The sequence below is a fragment of the Chanos chanos genome, chromosome 5, assembly GCF_902362185.1.
Source record: "Chanos chanos chromosome 5, fChaCha1.1, whole genome shotgun sequence".
Taxonomy (NCBI): domain Eukaryota; kingdom Metazoa; phylum Chordata; class Actinopteri; order Gonorynchiformes; family Chanidae; genus Chanos; species Chanos chanos.
Window position 1 is genome coordinate 12,509,812 of NC_044499.1, and position 17,952 is coordinate 12,527,763.

At 40.9% G+C, this 17,952-nt stretch overlaps 1 protein-coding gene across 1 annotated transcript; it reads right to left on the minus strand.

The window, feature by feature from the left end:
- On the minus strand, positions 1-17,355 carry cntnap2b (contactin associated protein 2b). Its single transcript, XM_030774650.1, has 25 exons — positions 17,340-17,355; positions 17,037-17,147; positions 16,638-16,831; positions 15,823-15,970; positions 15,354-15,557; positions 15,007-15,191; positions 14,236-14,379; positions 13,677-13,935; positions 13,325-13,474; positions 12,596-12,758; positions 11,645-11,751; positions 11,182-11,301; positions 10,937-11,055; positions 10,613-10,697; positions 9,545-9,701; positions 7,267-7,394; positions 6,979-7,149; positions 6,571-6,789; positions 6,051-6,287; positions 5,432-5,653; positions 5,147-5,280; positions 4,271-4,364; positions 1,798-2,028; positions 344-418; positions 1-200 (listed from the first exon to the last, which is right to left on the minus strand). Exons 1-25 carry the CDS (start codon positions 17,353-17,355, stop codon positions 1-3), a joined length of 3,873 nt encoding a protein of 1,290 aa, XP_030630510.1.
- Positions 17,356-17,952: the final 597 nt, after the last annotated feature.

Consider the following 17,952-nt stretch of genomic DNA (forward strand, 5'->3'; position numbering starts at 1 on the left):
TTAGATAAACCACTCCTTCTTGCTCTCGTCGATGGTCTCTGTGAAGGCCGGGTCATTCACAATGATGGCAGCATCAGCACAGTCGGCAGATTCTGCCCCTTTGGCCTCATTGGTGTGATATGAACCCTTGTGACGGAACATGTGGCGGACCAGGAACACCAGAGTGCAGAGGATCGTGAAGATCACCACGGCAATGATGCCTGTATTGACATAAACGTTGACAAATTCATATTAAAGTAATGAATACGTGTGACCCTGTGTTCATAATCATGCCCCAGAGTACCAAGGTAAGGCTTAGATATATACGATGGAACCGTAAAAGGAACTGCTGACTTAAGCTCACCTCCAATTATTGCAGAGTCTCGATTGACTCCGTCTCGACGTACCCGCTCCTCATTAAAAGGGAACTGGGCACCACCTAAAAAAATGCAAGAAAGAATAGTATAGAGTAAAATGACAATTTAACCAAGTCTTAAAACTCAAATTTATTTATTTTCCATTAACCAAGCTCATTGTAATAAATGTGTATCATCAGTGTTTCCATAGACAAGAGCTGAATGAGCTCTTTCAGAGGAAAATGTATTTGTGTTTCAGTCTGCAGCAGTCAAAAAGGAAATAGGCAAACAAACGTTCATTGTTTTTGTCATATTTTTTTCCCTCTCTTTTTTTTTTGGACAGGGAATGCAGAAGGCTACCTATAAGTGCAGACATCCACATTTTCAGTCTTGAGGGAATTGGACAGGTGGGATTAGGGAATAAACAGTGTATGGACTCAGTAGGAGATAGTAGTGGCATACTGGAATAAGAGCTGCGCTGAGATAGACCTTCTGCTCCTTTCATCTGTCATCTCTGTGGGTCTCTAAGTCTATGTGATTGGATACAGGGACGACCAAACCCCTCCACTTACATGGGCTCTCACAGGTCAACACATATTTATGAAACAAAGACACCAGGGTATGCACTGTTATACCACACCCAAATTCTCTCTCCCTCCTTTCCCTCTGCCTAACACACACACACAAACACACTTTTCTGCCAATGCTACATTAATCCTCTCGAACAAGGCAGTGATCACATATGTCTTTCAGCAAGAGCTCAACAATTATATCTGCAGTTATGTAGCATATAGTCTAGAATTTCCCTTTCGTTTACCATGAAAGAGCAAACGCTTTGACTTTTGTGCATTAAAAAAAAAGCACCAGATCATTTTTTTGTAAATTGTATTATGACCTGGTTTTTAAATCCCTTATAAGATCTGTTGCTCATTTGCTACATCTGCATCTTATACACAGTGGTCTGAAGTCATTACAAGCCTGGGAGGAATAATATATAATGGTGTTTACCTGAGAGAACAAGAAACCCTCTGGGTTAAAGAAAGCTAACTGTCATAGTGGGCCGTGTGGCGGGGGAGGGAGAGATATGGATCTTCTGTCTCGAGAGTGCTCTTGGCTATGCATTGCAAATGCCTGAGAGATCAATATGCCAACCTTTCTAATATCAATGCAATCCTAGAGGTGAAATTTCTACCTAAGTTACAAATCTTTCCCAGTGGCCGAGGTTTTGTGGAGATGAACACTGAGCCCTGAGCCTTGTCTGGCTGTCACTGTGTGTAAAATACTAACAGCCACTTAATTTTACAGAAATGTCGCCCGTTATTGACCAGTGGTTTAGCGTCTAATACAGGGGCTGAGAAAAGATCAGCGTTGCCACGTCTATCACGAACAGCACAATCCTAATTAATTGAGAGCGCTGTTACGGTGATTTTTCGATTTTCGTATTTTTCCATTCTTTTCTTACCTGAGTCTGGGTGCCAGGGGTCAAATGCAGCAGACATGGGTGGGATAGTCAAGGGAGAGGCTCCACAGTTAGACTCCACTAGAACCCCTTGGATGGATGCAGGTGATGGTATGCCCGTCCTGAGCGCAGCCTTTAGTGGGGCAATCCTGTTGAACTGAACTCTAGAGAGGCAGCCCACAAAACCTGGTGTGTTGTACCTCTCTATTAGGACAGGATCAATCTGACCTGTCTCTGCGGAGCACAGAAAACAAAGAGAGGTTGTAATTCACTGAGTCTACGGGTCACCGATGAAATTAAAACAGAATGAGGACATCATGTCACTGTTATAACCTAAACATAGAGGGACATATATAAATAAACAGATCACTGAAAAAGTAGAACATCTTCTTGTTGTACTGTAAAACTCTACAAATGAAGGAGAAAACCCCCCCCCCACTCATATATTAACAAAATACTGGGTTCAAATGTATTCTGTACCTAAAACCATCCACTTACCCCTCAAAAAAGAAAATCAAGAACATTTAGAGAAACCTTCAAACTGTTTTGAGCTTCATGGAAATATTAATAAGACTGTTCAGTCCAATTAGATTGTCTCAGTCTTATTAAGATTCAATTAGATGAAAAGAGTACTTTGCAGACGTCAGAGACTTCCAGTCAGAAATCAGATTAAAAAATTATGAGATAATTAAATTGCTTTTCAGCTCTTACAAGATGGTTGTGTACCAAATCTCAGGATGTCAACTGTAAGACAGTATATGTTTAGTAGATATGTGACTACTGTATGTGCGTGCACATGTTTCTGTGTTTATACTTGCATATGTATATCTGTGTATAAAAGGATTACAATGTCAAACAGCATTTATTTCCCACTATTTGGGAAAATCTGCCCACAAAACAGGTGGCAAAGTGCAACAAAGACATAATGGAGAAGAAAAATGTTGGTCTTGAAAAAATCCAAAATAAAATCAGAAAAATAAAATAACAGTTATTTTCCTGAATTGCAGCAGTGACATTCATTTTAAGTCACTCGTAATAACACAGCATTTCTACAACACATTACACCTGAATGGCAACAAGTTGCTATTTCGGAATGACTGTTCAGCACAGAGCGTTTGCAGGGGATGTGTCCTTGCTTTGTCCCTTTACTGCGGTTGCCCCAGCTAAACAATTACTGAACACAAAAGAAGCAATCAGCAAACCACGGCTGCTATATCACTCAAACTGCATTTAGTACGTTACCAAGACGACGCAAGCCATATACGCCTAAAAAAAATGAAATATCATAAAACAATGATGCGTGAGTGGTAAAGATTTAATGCAAAAAAAAAAAAAAAAAATGACTCAAAACAATAGATTTTAATCATAAACAACTACATTCATTGTGATGTCAGCGTAAATAAATGAGTAAATAAATACAAAGGATAGATTTCTCCGTATTAACACACAACGGATGCATTATTACCTGCCTGCACGCAGCACTGTTGAAGCTGTTCTTTTTCCCTCTGAATGCAGTGTGATTTCTTTTCAGTGGCCGCGCCACTTGGTACTCAGCACCAGTCCGCCTGTCTGATTATCTGTATCTAGTTTTTTCAGTCTATCCGTGTCCTCAACTGGTTAATCGCTCTTAACCATCGATATATTACCAAGTTCCTATGTTACCAACTAGTCGGCAAAAACGAGTTCATTAACCAGACTGTTACTTATCGATCTTCCTTACGTTCTATTTGCCCTTTTCACTTTTTTTTTTTTGCATTTTAACATGCCCGATTCTTTAGCGCCACAGTTCTGAACGTAGCTATGGGCGTTCCAGCCTGTTTCTCTTCAGCGTAGGAGCAGGGACAGTCAGGGACAGGAGTGAGATCAGTAGTGTTTGCTTTCACAGGATGATGTCAGGGTTCAGTGAGCTAATTCATTTTGAGAAAGCAGCACACAGAAAACCAGGAGAGTGGAGTAGAGGAGGGAGCCAGTGCTGTCGTATGGATGATATCATGAAATCCTAAGATAAGGTTTTATTGATGAAATGATGGAAAATGGAGGAGGATTTGGATTGTGGGTCTTCTAAGTATGGTTTAAAGAGAAACATCTACCATATATTCCTTAAATTTCATTTGGTTGATCTTACAACAATTAGTTAAGTATTCATTTTGAGAAATAAAAAGTTTCTTCTGTTTTTTCATGGAGGGAATGCTGCAAAGTTTGCTTTAAAACACATTGCTAAGTGATTTCAGAGGGGAGAAAAGTCAATTTATCTGATATACTAATTCCATTCCATGACAATTTCCACCAGCATTTTTAGTATTTTTCAGATATAAAACAAACGAAACCGATTGAAACAAAATGTGAAAAGAAACTGTTTAGCAGACTGTTGCAATTTCTTCTTAAAGTAAAGAAAATTAACTGGAGCAGACAGAAATGCACACGCAAATACACTTTCATTCACACTATACAACCAATGAATGTTCCTGATACTTACCAAAAACTTTTCCAAGGAAAATGGTCTTGACAAGGTTGAACTGCGTATCAGATGCCTCTGGAAGCATGTAAGTGACTGATGGGTAATGATCTAACTGTGGGGCCAAGCCAGACAGAGAGACAGAGGGACAGATAAACACAAACATATCAGTCAGTTAAGTCAAAGTAACCCAATGCAACAATGTCTCTTTCAAAGATTAATGGACTGAACTAATGCACAAATAGACTGAAAAACAGGCTTCTTCCCAAAAGCTGTGGCACTACTGAACTCTGATATCTCCTCAGGCTGACAAGACCGATGTATTGCTACACTGGGGTAGTGCAATACAGTGCAATACTTTCAATGCTTTTTTTTTTTTTTACTTGCATGTCATGTCATGTCTACGTGCAATATTTACTCACATGTCATGTCATGTCATACGTGCAATATTTACTTATGTCATTTATGTCATTTTACTCATGTAATTTCATGTGCTGTTATAATTGGAGTATGTGCCATATTTACTTACATGTCATTTCACCACTGATTATGCGCAGTATTCCACATCAACCATACATGCCATTCAACATCCCAATACACCATCACTCCATGTCACACCACACCTTTACTGCACCCCAATACACTTTCACTCCATGTCACACCACACCTTTACTGCACCTCGCTGCTGGTGCTTTGCATCCTTGATAATTGTATTTATCGTTAATTGCATTTCTATACTTTACATTGTTTATATTTCGTGCATTTTTTCTGTAGATTCTGTACTTTTTTTATTGCTGATGTTTATATTTCTTATTCTAATGCAGATATTTTATGTTTATATTTTTCATATTATCTACTTTTACAACAAATCCTTTGTAAAAAGCCCCTGAATCTTACCTGTAGAAGGACTGTCCTCTCCTGTCTGGAGATGTTGACACTGTGTGGCTGTCCATTGGCCATGTTGCGATGGTCCAGGCTGATCGTGAAGGGTTCCTTTAGTCCTCCTAGGCTGTAGCGAATCTGCAGAGTACCTGAGAGAACCAAAGACTTTCACTGTCACTTCAATGACACCAGTCATTGTTTTGCTATTGCTGTCATTCACCAGTCACTCTTTTTATTGGATCTTTGTAATAATCTAAGTGCCTTCTGAAAACGCGAACCGGTTGTTTGAAAATGGCTCACCATTGTGACGCAGGACCACGGCCAGGTAGTCCTGTGTCCTGGAGCTGATGTAGATGAGCACGCATGGGGCGTGGGAGGTACTGAAACTGAAACTCAGCTCCTCCTGGGTCAGGTTGGCCTCTGTGTTCAGGACTCCATACACAGCCTTTACCCCCTGCCCATCTCTGTCAGACATGAGGTCATAACGCACCACTGTCCCACTCTCAAAGTAGCCCCCAACATCTGTGCAGGACAAAAAAGAAAAGAGTTATAACTGTCTAAAAGCAGGAACAGAGCACCTGAATAAACAGCAGAAAAGGAAGATACAAGGTCCAATCATTGTTTGGAGAATGTTTAAAACAAATACGGAGAACTGAAGAAAAGATTTCTTTTTATATAAGCAGAACCCCTAAGGTGCTGCATGGAGGACAATGTCTAGTGCTACCAATATCCTAAATTTACTCTGATCCAGTTACTACATTTATGAGACTAAATGAATTAAATCACTTCACTGCAGCACATTAGTAATGTAGACAACTTCGTCTATTTTGGAGAAAGAATACTGTAACTAAGGAGTTGTGAATAAACAACACTTAGGAATTCCCACACAGACCAATAACACTAGAAATTTCTGCTCTACCGTCGGTGCAGAAGGGTCCATCGAAAGCCGTCTGGCTGCAGTCACACGAGAAGCCGTTGTACTTCTCCACACATTTCCCTCCGTTTTGGCAGTGTGGGCCGTAGCTGGCGCAGTGACCAGAGCAGCCCGGCTTCACTCCGGGTGTGACTTTAGCCCTCTCCTCCAAGTCAAGTGTAACTCCGTTCATCCTCAGGGACCGGATGCATCCCAGAAATCCCCTCTGCCCCCCAGATGCACCTGAAATACAAATTCAATATCTAATATAAAAAAAACTGAGAGGAAATTGTAGAGAGTTTGAATCATTTTATCAAGAAAAAATATTGATTTTAATTTACTTGGAATGAGTCAGTGAGGAGGTCTGGGTAAAAAGGACGTGAACATAGGCAGTGGACCATAAACACTTCTCTATCTGTTCCTCACTCAGAGATAAACCGCCAGACTGTGACGTGTCCATAGGTCTGACAGAAGCTATTATACATAATTGCACTGACTTGAATTATTAAATGGCTGATGGTCTTACCTACGAAGAGCTGACTGTAAAGCTGTAGACGGGTGTGGCCTTGGGGTGGGGCTGGATGCACTTCCTTGTACTGTTTATCCAATCGCAGAACTGCCTCTTTCACGTTACGCTCAGCCTCCACCCTGTGCCACTGGTCATCATTGAGTGGTGTGGGTGAGTGAACCATCAGCTCTACTGGTCCGTTTCCAACGTCGAAGGAGAAAGCCACAACCGTGGGGGCTGAGGAGAGAAGAATAGAAGATAATGGCAGGACTTTTTTTTTATTATTAAAGGTTGTCATTGTTTCACAAAATGCAATGCACAGCATATTGTCTTATCTCTGGCTATAAGCATGTATGACAGTTTATAATTTTACATCATTAATCCTCAGTCTAGCGTTAATCTGATATAAAACTGCTGAACGCTCACATTTCAGCTCCAACCGAATGAAGTCGGCATTGCCCAGGTTCTCCAGGAAGATGCCATAAGTGGAGGAGGTCTTAAAATAGAAGGAAATGTCTGCACTGCTCTCGCCTTGGAAGGTGGGAAAATGGAGGTAGGAGGCAGGGTTGCTGAACGAGGCTGCATTCCAGTAGTTACCTTGGAAAAGGACATAGAAAACAATGGAAAGTTGAAATCTTTAAAATATTCAGATAGCAGGAGCACCAGTTATAAAACTAGACACACATACAAACTGGTTGAAACTGTTTGACTCACGATCGCCTTGACAGCGTAAAGGGCCAACTGTAAGCTTTGCCTCCGATCCAGATCTGTTTAAATCCCCGACAAAGACGTGGCTAACAGGCAAATGGTCCTTATACATGAGAACACCAGCATCCTCTCTCCTGCAGGGAAGACAATTAACCAGCAGAGGGCGACATATCATTAGGTACTCAAGAATCCTTTGTTCATAGTATAACGGGACAACTATTGGTCATCACCGTGTGCTGAAATGATCATTGCAATAGGTCGCACTAAGATACGGAAGCCCTAAGATGCCATCAGTTTACATTTTAATTTTGATTCCATTTTCTCATGATAACGTGTTATTTTTCTTTGTTTTCTCAAGATCACAACTTATTTATGTCATTATCGCGAAATAATGAAACTTTGTTTTTCCCTGATGATGACATAATTAATTCAATATCTCAGGATGACAATGCATTGCATTCCTGTCATGACGACCTAATAGGTCAGTGAGGTGGCCTGTCCAGTGTCAGGTGGCATTCAGGGTAACAAGGTCTGAGGAGCAGGAATAGGTTGATCATCACATTTCTTTTCAACCAAGGCTTGGCGGCTGCTGAAATAGCCTTATGCCTTGCTGGGGAAGATATTCACATCACTGAACGGCATACTATGAGGGGTGGAAGCAACTAAAATTAATCGATGAAAAATGGAGGTGATGAAAATGCATGTGAACTGAAAAACAGAGCGGTAAAAATGGATGCGAAACAAAAAATAGACTGATAAATTCTCAAGTGATTTGATTCATTTAAAGCTGATTTGATTAAAACAGTCATGATATATGATGAAAACAGAGGCATGTTTCATCATTTCCATTCATCAACCGTCATTCATAACACAAAACTGTCATTTATGATTTAAGGAAAGTAGCCAGGAGCTGAGAATGTTGTGGGAGTAGGAGATATTATGGATGAGGCTGTGTTTAAGCCCACCAGAAGACATGGATATATGACAAAAGGGTTGAGATCTGCAAGGAGGGAAGAACTTGCCGCCTTAATTTTGGCTTTTGGGCAGAGACACAACGTCCTCACAATGTCTTGCAAGTTGAGAGCCAAAAACTCAATCAGTTCGTCAGGGGGTGTGGCTTTTGATTGACATTTTGGGCAGAAGTAACAAAAAATTGCTTGCTGTAAACGATAAATGTTGGTTGGCTTGACCATCAGAGCAAAATAAAAATAAAATGTCAATCAAATGTCAAATAAAATGTCAATCAAGTTTACGAAATCCATTAACAATTTATCGCTCTATTTTTCAGTTCACATACATTTTTAACCCTGTTTTAATCAAATTGACTTTGAATGAATCAAATCACTTGAGAATTTATCACTCTATTTTTCATCTCACATTCATTTTTACTGCTCTATTTTTCAATTTACATGCATTTTCATCACCTCCATTTTTATCAGTTAATTTTTGTTTCTTCCACCCCTCATAACATACAGCAAAGCACAGGCCACTTGACCATTATTTTGTTATCATGGGTAAACAGTTGTTTTCTCAAGATCTCGAATTAATTATGTCGTTATCTCGAGAAAACAAAGTTTCGTTATTTCGTGATCATGACATAAATAAGTCAAGATCTCGAGAAAGCAAAGAAAAATAACACATTAGAACAAGAAAATCTGAAATTAATGTAAAATAAATTAAACATAATGTAAATGAATCTAAATTAAATGTAAATGCATGGCATCTTAGGGCGTCCGTACTAAGGGGATTTTCTATTACACATTTCAACAATAGCAAAACAGTGAAGGCAGTCTACTGGTCTATTCAGGGTCTGAATGTCAAATGTCAAATTCCCTGACCCTTCCCTGACTTTCACTAACTAAAAAGCTGAATTTCCATGACCTATAATGAACAGATAAACAGGCCACCTTTGTGCTGAGCAGACAAAAGCCAGATGTTGATGAGCAGGAAGGGGATAAATGGGCGCTGAAAAATCACGTAACCATAACAACCACTCACGCAATACAGGAGACGTGTGAAATAACCCGATAAAGAAAAATACTGCATTGAAATATTACATTCTGATAAATGGCAACAAAAATTCAAACATACTACAAACGAAATTCCCTGATATTCCATGACCTGGCCCAAAAAATAATCAAATCCCCTGGCTTTCCATGCCCGGAATAGAGTTATTCCAGAAATTCCATGACCCATGGGAACCTTGTGTATTAAAGAGACTTAAGTTCTGTTCTGGTTTAGCTGATGGTATATTTTATTCAAACGTAAAGGTCGGGAGCCTCACCACTGTCTCTGGTCAGCGTCACAGTTGCAGTAGTACTTAGGGTCTGTGCAGTTGCGTTCAATTCCACAGGCACATTTCTGGACACCTGGCCCAGAGCCGCCCCAGTAAAAATGTCTCTCATTTCCCCTTCCAGCCCACCAGGTGTAAGGAGGACCATCTGGAAAGAGTGAAACAGATATAAAAAGAAGAGCTATAAAGTGATTTTTTTTCTAAGAGGTTACAGTTCTCTCCAGCTGCCCAGGTTATAATCCTGATCATTTCTATACCTCAAGAACTATATTATCATAATTAATTACCATGAGAAGTTTTTTTTTGTAGTGCTGTCATCACTGCATTTACTCTGATGTGAATTATAAGTAATGACCTAAGGTATTACTGAGAAGTACTCTTTATTTTGCACTCTGAGTTTATATAAGAAAGAAATTTTTGACATCTCTGCCAGCACATGAAAGGGCTTTGCAGAACTTTGAGATGTGAATATAGTTTTGTGTTACCAGGCCTAAAAAGCCGGAGGTAACAAGACATGGCTAATATGATGGACTAAAAATGTTACTTAGATCTTACATGACATATTCAACCCATAATTAAGTAATTTTGTACCATCTAACAGAGCATAACTTTCCATTGATAACAAAGCCCAATTTGCAGATGCATTGGGGAAAAACTGGGAGTTGTCCTCAGTGAAATCAATAAAGTCCACACATTAGCTAAGTGCATAGAAAGCATTCACCCAGCAGGGAGGCAGAGTGGTAATCTCCCTGTGTCAATAGTAATGTGCAGTTTCTGTTTGATGGCTCTGAGACAAGTCTGACCAGCAGTCTGCAGGGGGGCAGAGAACTGCATCCTGCTGACAAGACTGGACAGTGACCAGCAGGAGGTCGGGGAAAGGAGGGAAACACGCACACGCACACACACACACACACACACACACACACAGACACAGACACACGCACGCACACATGCACACGACTCCCTCATACATTCATATATACACACTCACAGACACACATTCACACGTACATATATGCATACATCCATTAACACAATGGTAATCTATCCGTAGTGTACCTGGAGAATTGAGCAGGCGAGACATTCGGCAGGCATAAGCCACATGCTGCTCACAGTGCTCTGCACTGCTGGTGACAGCATTCATCTGCACCAGAGACAAACAGAGAATGCACCACGAATCAGTTTGCGGAGCACAGGAAAGAGAGAAAGAGAGGTGTGATTGTGAGTGAAAGACAAAAGCGTGAAACATGTTGCATTTTCTCCTACAGCAGAAAAGAGGCCTCCTTTGAATCCATCTAGCACCTTAAAGTAATGCACTTTTTTTTTCTCAGTTTGTTTAATGTACATATAACATTTTGGAGAGTTCTAGACACCAGTGGTCACCTGTTCCGTTGACATGCTGTAGTTCAGCCTCAGTATGGCCTGTTGCTCCTGTTTGGAGGGTAAGGTCACTACGGTTTCAGCGGGCAGGTCGTTTGCCACTGTGGTCCACACCTTGTCCTCTGAAGCAAAGACACATACACCTCTGATTTAGAGACTTGACGTAAGACTAAAAGGCGCGATTTACAAAAGCAAAGCCCAGAAGGAGAGGTAGAGAGAGTTTTATTTGAGTTGACCCGACAGCTGACCCGTCATGTCGCAGTTGACTTTAAAAGGCTCAAGAGGTCCGCTGCCGTCTGGGTCGATCCAATACGTGTCCGACGTCTTGCCCAGGTGTTTGTATTCCTCACATGACTGCTCATACACAGCTGCAAAAAAACAGAGAGCAAGCAGAATGAAGTCAGAAAGGTACCGCAGAAACAGCAAGAGAGAGCAATGCTCACATCGAGTCTAAGCTACCACTCAAAGCAAATGGGCAAAAATTTCACACGAACACAAGCGAAAATCCACGTTTCTCAGCTTGACAGAATCTCATGCTGCTTGTTCTTTGGTCTGACTCGTATTCTATTTGTTGCTCAAAACCATTTGTATGTTTCTTTATATTTATCTTTCGACCTATCCAAGTTGCAACACACTAAAGCAAAAGTAACTCCAGGGTGTAAAGCCATACAGTATAAAGTATAGTGAGAGTATAAAGCTAGTGAGACTTACAGGTGTGACATGTAGCTCCTGTGTAACCAGTTCCATCACAAGCACAGCTAAACGCATCCCCAGTTTGTGTACACCTGCCTCCGTGTTCACAATGATTTGGAACACACCTGCAAGAAAATGGGGATAGTGAGAGAATTTTTTTTCCTGGTGTCAGTACAAATCCAAAGAAAACATTAGGTTTATTGTCCTTAGTGTGTGGATAATAAAAGGTATAGGGTTTATTGAAGGAATATTCATAGCTTGCAGAATACACAAGGTCGCTAATACCACACCTACATAGACATTTAGCTCGATTCATTGTGGTATCCACACAAACTCTGACGTACACATTGCCTTGTTCACACATCTAGCTGAATACACCTTGTTGCTGATGCACTCGTTGCTGTCGTGTTGTTACATAGTCTGGTAGGTCTTTTACAAAGTGCCATCCTTCACACAGCGTTGTGTTTCCATGTATGGAAGATTGAGGTTGACTGTTTTTCCCTGATCCTCAGTGTTCGCACAGTCGGTCTGATCAAAAGCCCTCTGTCATGTGAGAACACTTTGAAGTTGATCTCCCACTGAGTAAGATTAGGCTGAGGTTTCATCAGAACCCTAAGGCACTATGACTATATGGCACAGAAAGTCATGATAACCACCAATAATTACGAATGAGCTAAATCAACGTCTTTTTATGGTGCCCGCATAATTTTGAAGGAATCTTTCAAAAAAAAAAACTGTTGGCATTCCACGCTCTTCAGTAAAATGCATGGATCAAAGACAGCGTTCTGTTTCCCCATCACCATCACACAGAATCACTGCACAAACATATGCACAACGAGAATGGATTAGGGAGTTTAACAGGATAAGAAACAGAGTATGTCAAACTTTGGCGGACTGACCTGCTCTGTTTGAGATGTTACCTGGTATTAGCCAGTATTCACTCTAAACTCCTTCTTGCCTGAGCCTCACCTGTCAATGATAGCACACATGTCCAGACTGACGTTCTCAAAGCTTCCGAGCGAGCCTTCTTCCACGGCATGCAGGTCTACCAACTGCTCATCAATGTGTATGAGCTGCATGCAGCCCTGGAACGAACGCTGCGAGGGAGACAGGTTTGTCCGTGGGAAGTAGCCTGGAGGCAGAAAACTGACTTCAGATCCATATATCAAAGGTTGTATATTTCAGAGTAGAATACGTAATTAATAATTTATAATTCAAGAGAACGTACTAAGAGCTATAAAATGGACAAACAACTCACATAACAGTGATTCTTTGGTTATTTAATAGGACTGTAATACATTTATTACAGAGGCCCAAATACAAAAAAACAACGCCAAATACAACAACATATATACATATATTGGTAAAATTTTAAGACAACAACCTGTGAGCAAGACTTCTTTTTAAGAGATGAAGTGGGTTGCCTTACTTACATCATAATTTCATAATTTATTATTTTTTAAACTCTGTCTGCCAACATACTGTTTTTTTTTTAATTATGCACATAAATTCATGGAAATGGCAGTATCCATGCAGTTGTACACTTACAAACATACCCTTCATGTTAACACTGTGCTGAAAGCTATTGATCAAATGTACTTAAACATTAAGTGCACTTACAAATGGGGCAAAATTAATTTGTGACAACAGTCCTCAAAGTGACACCAGTCCTAAAACAATGGACTGGGAAAACACTACCTCCAAAATAGTAGAACCCTCCTGTCCTGATCAGAATGGGAAGTGTGGTTCTGACTGAGGAGGTCTCATCTCCATTGATGGTCAACATAGCAAAGCTTTCTAAAGCCAGGAAGTGAACACTGTGCCACTGGCCATCATTCAGTCCAGATCCTGTAAAAAGAAAACACATCACATTTACATATATAATGTATAGAAAACCTGTGATTAGGTTTATGTATCATGCCGTGACTGAAAAATCATTAATGATTTACCTCACACATGCATCGACTCTCACGGAAATACATTAACTTCAACCTCTAAATCTGACATTCTTTTGCTCAACGCGTATGAGGAACTGAAAGCTCCGTTTCACCTGAGGAGATATCGACTCGTATGTTCCTCTCCTGGGTGGTATAGATGTGCACCGTCACCCTGCCCTCGGTCAGGCTCACCTCCACTCCTCCTGGTATCAGAGGAGTGAAGAAGAGCAGACCACTGGGGTTCCACGTGCGGAACTGCAGGCTGACTGACACGGTGTCCGCGTCGCTCCGTCCTGGCAGCTTCAGCGAGCTCGTGGAGTTGAAGAACACTGGAAACCTCTGGGACTCCGCACAGGAGTACGTCAAATTCCGCTGAACAGGGAGATTTATGCAGCACAGACAAAATTAGATCGCTCTCAGAAGGCACGCTTATACAGGCAAGGTCTACAGCTGGGTGCTCTATCCAAAGGATCTAAAGTGGACTGTTGTCATCTCCGTAGGAAGCCTCATTTCATGACGATTATACTGACACTGTCTTAATCGTCCCACAAGATGACACAAGAGAACAAAGCGACAATGTATGTTTCAGTAGAAATCACAGGTAAATTCATTCTAATATATGAAGGTGGGGTTGCATAGGATTCGAACTCAATGTGATGCGAAGGCACGTACAAAACTTGACGTGTCCACTTTCTTCCTTCTGGCAAGGCTGGTGATGTTGTCTCCGTTGTAGTGGATTCCTTCCATACAACCAATGAAGTTCTCTCCACCTCCTGAGCTGGGCTTGGCAGACACTGGCATCCCACCAAAGCTGATCTGTAGATAACAAAAATCCACCTGATGATTAAACCGTGTGTCCAAATAAACGGGCGGTCTGAGGCAATGACATCAGACGCGTCACTCTGGACGGGATCATGGCTGATAGAGCAGCTGAGGTTCCTCCCACTTCCCATCTCTCACTCTCCTGTCGTTTATCTTCTCTCGTTTAAGTAAAGGATTACCTCTTTTCACAGTGTTTATGCGCTGCTAATTAACAACAAACAGTAAACTTAAAATACTGTTGCAACATCGTTTTTTGTGTGTGTGTGTGTGACAAGGTCAGCCAATTAGCCAGAAAGAGGAGCACAAAGAGATACATGGAGAGGGGGGTAGGAGAGAAAAACGATAAAGGCGGGGAGAAAAAGATTCAAGGTGACATCTCCATAACTCATATGTGTATTCATAGATTATCTCTCTGGTCTTTTATGAATCAGCTCAGTTCTCCTACATTTACAAAGTCCTCCCTAATCTCTCAGAGCTGAAAAATGAAAATGAAATGATTCAGTCTGACTTGCAGACACAAAATATGACCAACAACTGTTATCATATCCATACAAAAATCAATGTATAACACAACATGATGTGTTTGTGGAATGACAATTAAAATCTACCAAGCACGCTCACCTCTTGGTCCAGGTCAAGGTGATCAAATTCTCCATTTGTACGGAAGCTCTGTGTGTGCTGGTCCAGTGTAAAATTCACATTTCGTCTATAGCGCTCTATAATCACAGAGTGCCAGTGGTCATCGTCCAATAGGCTTCCACTCGACACAGAGGTGTGACCAAGAATGGAACCGTACTGATTGCTCCCTGAAATGATGTAAGGGTAAAATCTATGACATAAATGCATACGGAGACAATACTATTTTTTCCTGATATCTGACTTCTGGCCTTCATTTTGTGCTTTCCTTATATCCAAATTTTAAATGGTATTTATGTAATTATACTTCTGAGGACTGCAGACTCCATTACCCAGGTTAATCTGCAGCAGTAGCCTTGCCCTCCGGAGCTCCATGGTAATGTAGTCTCCCTGCTGACCCTCTCCATGTAATAGCACCCCATCTCCTTTGGTGGTCTTAAACTTCAGCGAGATGACGTCCTTCAGGATCTTAACCTTCTTTTGTTTGAAGCGGTAAGAGACCACACTCTGGCCATCAAAATTGATTACGTCCGCCCCTGCCACGATATCAAGGAGACATCTTAAGACATCTACTGTGCCAAAGTACTGACATTATACAGTGAATTACAAGGACCTGTTTCAAACTGAAGTTTAAAGTACTGTTCCGAATTAATCTCACTGATTGAACTGTATGTCTGAGAAAGCGGTCATTACCAATTGGTATTTGAAAGTAAGAATAAACGTTTGAAAAAGATTTCATATATCATCGATTGTACTGATCGTTAAGTTGGCTCGCAGGTAGCTTTTGTAGGAGACACTCACAGTACGAGCAACCGTAGACTTCCACCCTGAGTCCGATTCGTCCCTCCTCACTCCACTCCAGAGGGACGAAGCGCAAGTATCGTGCAACTATGACATGCTGCAGGTCGTGTCGCACGGTCTTATCAGAATTCCAGTTTCCGGAAAACGTCTGGTAAAAGAGCAGAGTGATAGCTCTTGAATGCTGCAAGCACCTTTACTCGGTGCTTTATAATTGGGTATATTAATCAGTCTTCGCTTAGGGACATGTTGTCTGCATGCTGGAACTGCACTGTAATTCATTTCAGTTCATTAGCTCTCTGTGAGAAAATAGGTAATATTTATTACCTCTTAGTAATTGTGCAAGTGAGTGATAAGAGTAATAATATGTTAACTCTACTGCAGGACCTGCAGTGGGAGAGCAATCCATAAAAATTTTCCCTCTGTGATCTACAGTACAGAAAAGAGGTAGAACAAAACTAACTTTCTTTCAGTTTAGAGAAAGAGAGAAAAGAATTTCAAGCTTTTCACATACTGCCTTATCATTCTTACAGTAACAAGATATCAAAAGTCTCAGAGTAAAACACAAAACAAAACAAAACAAAACAAAAACAAAAACCAAACCAAAACAAAAAAAGGCCAAGAGACTGTAAACTGAACTGTCAGCTATGTAAAATGTTCATTTTACTTTCAACCACTGGGTGGTCATGGGGGCCTGAAATTGGTAAGAGGTCCTGCTGCTTTGGGATCTCCTCTCATCTTCAGTTAGCACAGTTATTCACTCTTATTCACTTACTCATTGCGCTCTCTTTCTAAATCTACCTCCTTTTGGCACATACCCATATGTTGCCATCCTGGCGATATGGTCTCCAGTTATTTCCAGTGTCACTGTAAAGGAGCCTGTACTGTTTTGTCCAATCGGAGCTGCTGTATTTGCCCTGTGTTGCTATGGCAGTGATCTGCTTTCTGGCTCTGAGGTCCACCTGAAGCCACTGGTACCTGTCAGAGTCCAAAGGCGACCAGCCTCCACCACCTGGGAGTATGACCATGTCAAACATGACAACTATGACAAATGCTCTCATTGTAATAATACATTGTATTCGTTAAATTATAATTACTTTGGCAATCATAACTTTATTCCAGGCCTGCCCAATTACTGAGGCATTTCATTGTGCTGTAGAGCAGCCTAAACTCTTACAGATCTTCACACATTTGGTTTGATTAGAAGAAGCACTCACCTCCTCTCTTATTCAGCTTTGCGTATCCAGCCCCAAACTCAGTGGCAAGCACAGAGGAACTGCTGAATGCACTGTACGGGAGAGGCGTGGCCAACACGTCGCTACACCTCTCTGAGAAAGCACAGAGATGCACAAATGCAATGGGTTAGATCATATCAGCTATTAAAGTTGCTCTAAACAGATACGGTGCTTTTCCACACCATCATAAAAAATCTTTGTGATATTCTATGCTTTATGGCATGAGCAATACCGATGCATTTCATTTTTCTTTTTGTCTTTTTTATTTGCTGCACTGTGCTGCACCTTGTGTCTTTGACATCCTCTAGTGCTGTTCATCTAGATTAGCCTGTCCTTGAAAACTTTTAACAAGGCACTCTCTCCGATTTAAAGCATTAGAATTAAGCTCTCCACCCTCGTGCAACATAAGGTATTACACAGCTGTTCTGAAGGAGAGCCTTGTTCAAAGAAACCATTCATGAAAACTGAAAGGGCCTTCACGTTTCAGCTATGCTACCACAGACAAGTGCTTTCAACATCCAATAGTTATTTCTCCAGATAGCTGACATCTATAAGCTCATAACCCAATTTATTCTCTAAGTTAAGGAGAGACACTCAAGGCCAGTGTGTGTCTGGTCCCTCCTCCCACTAGTGCACTGACTCTCTCTCTCTCTCTGACTCAGCTGTTATTGTATTACTTAAAAAGCTATTAAACTTCCATTTGAAAACCAATTACACCTTTGTACTGATATATCAGTGCAGTACTTTTCCATAGCTTGCATAAGCCATGGGTAAAGAGTTATCTCAGGAAATGGATATGGATCAGGAAGTAAGCATGAGACAATGTTCCAGTTATTTATTATGGCTGAGAGTGTGTGAATGAATGTCAGATTTTCCTGAAGACAATAATGACTTAGGG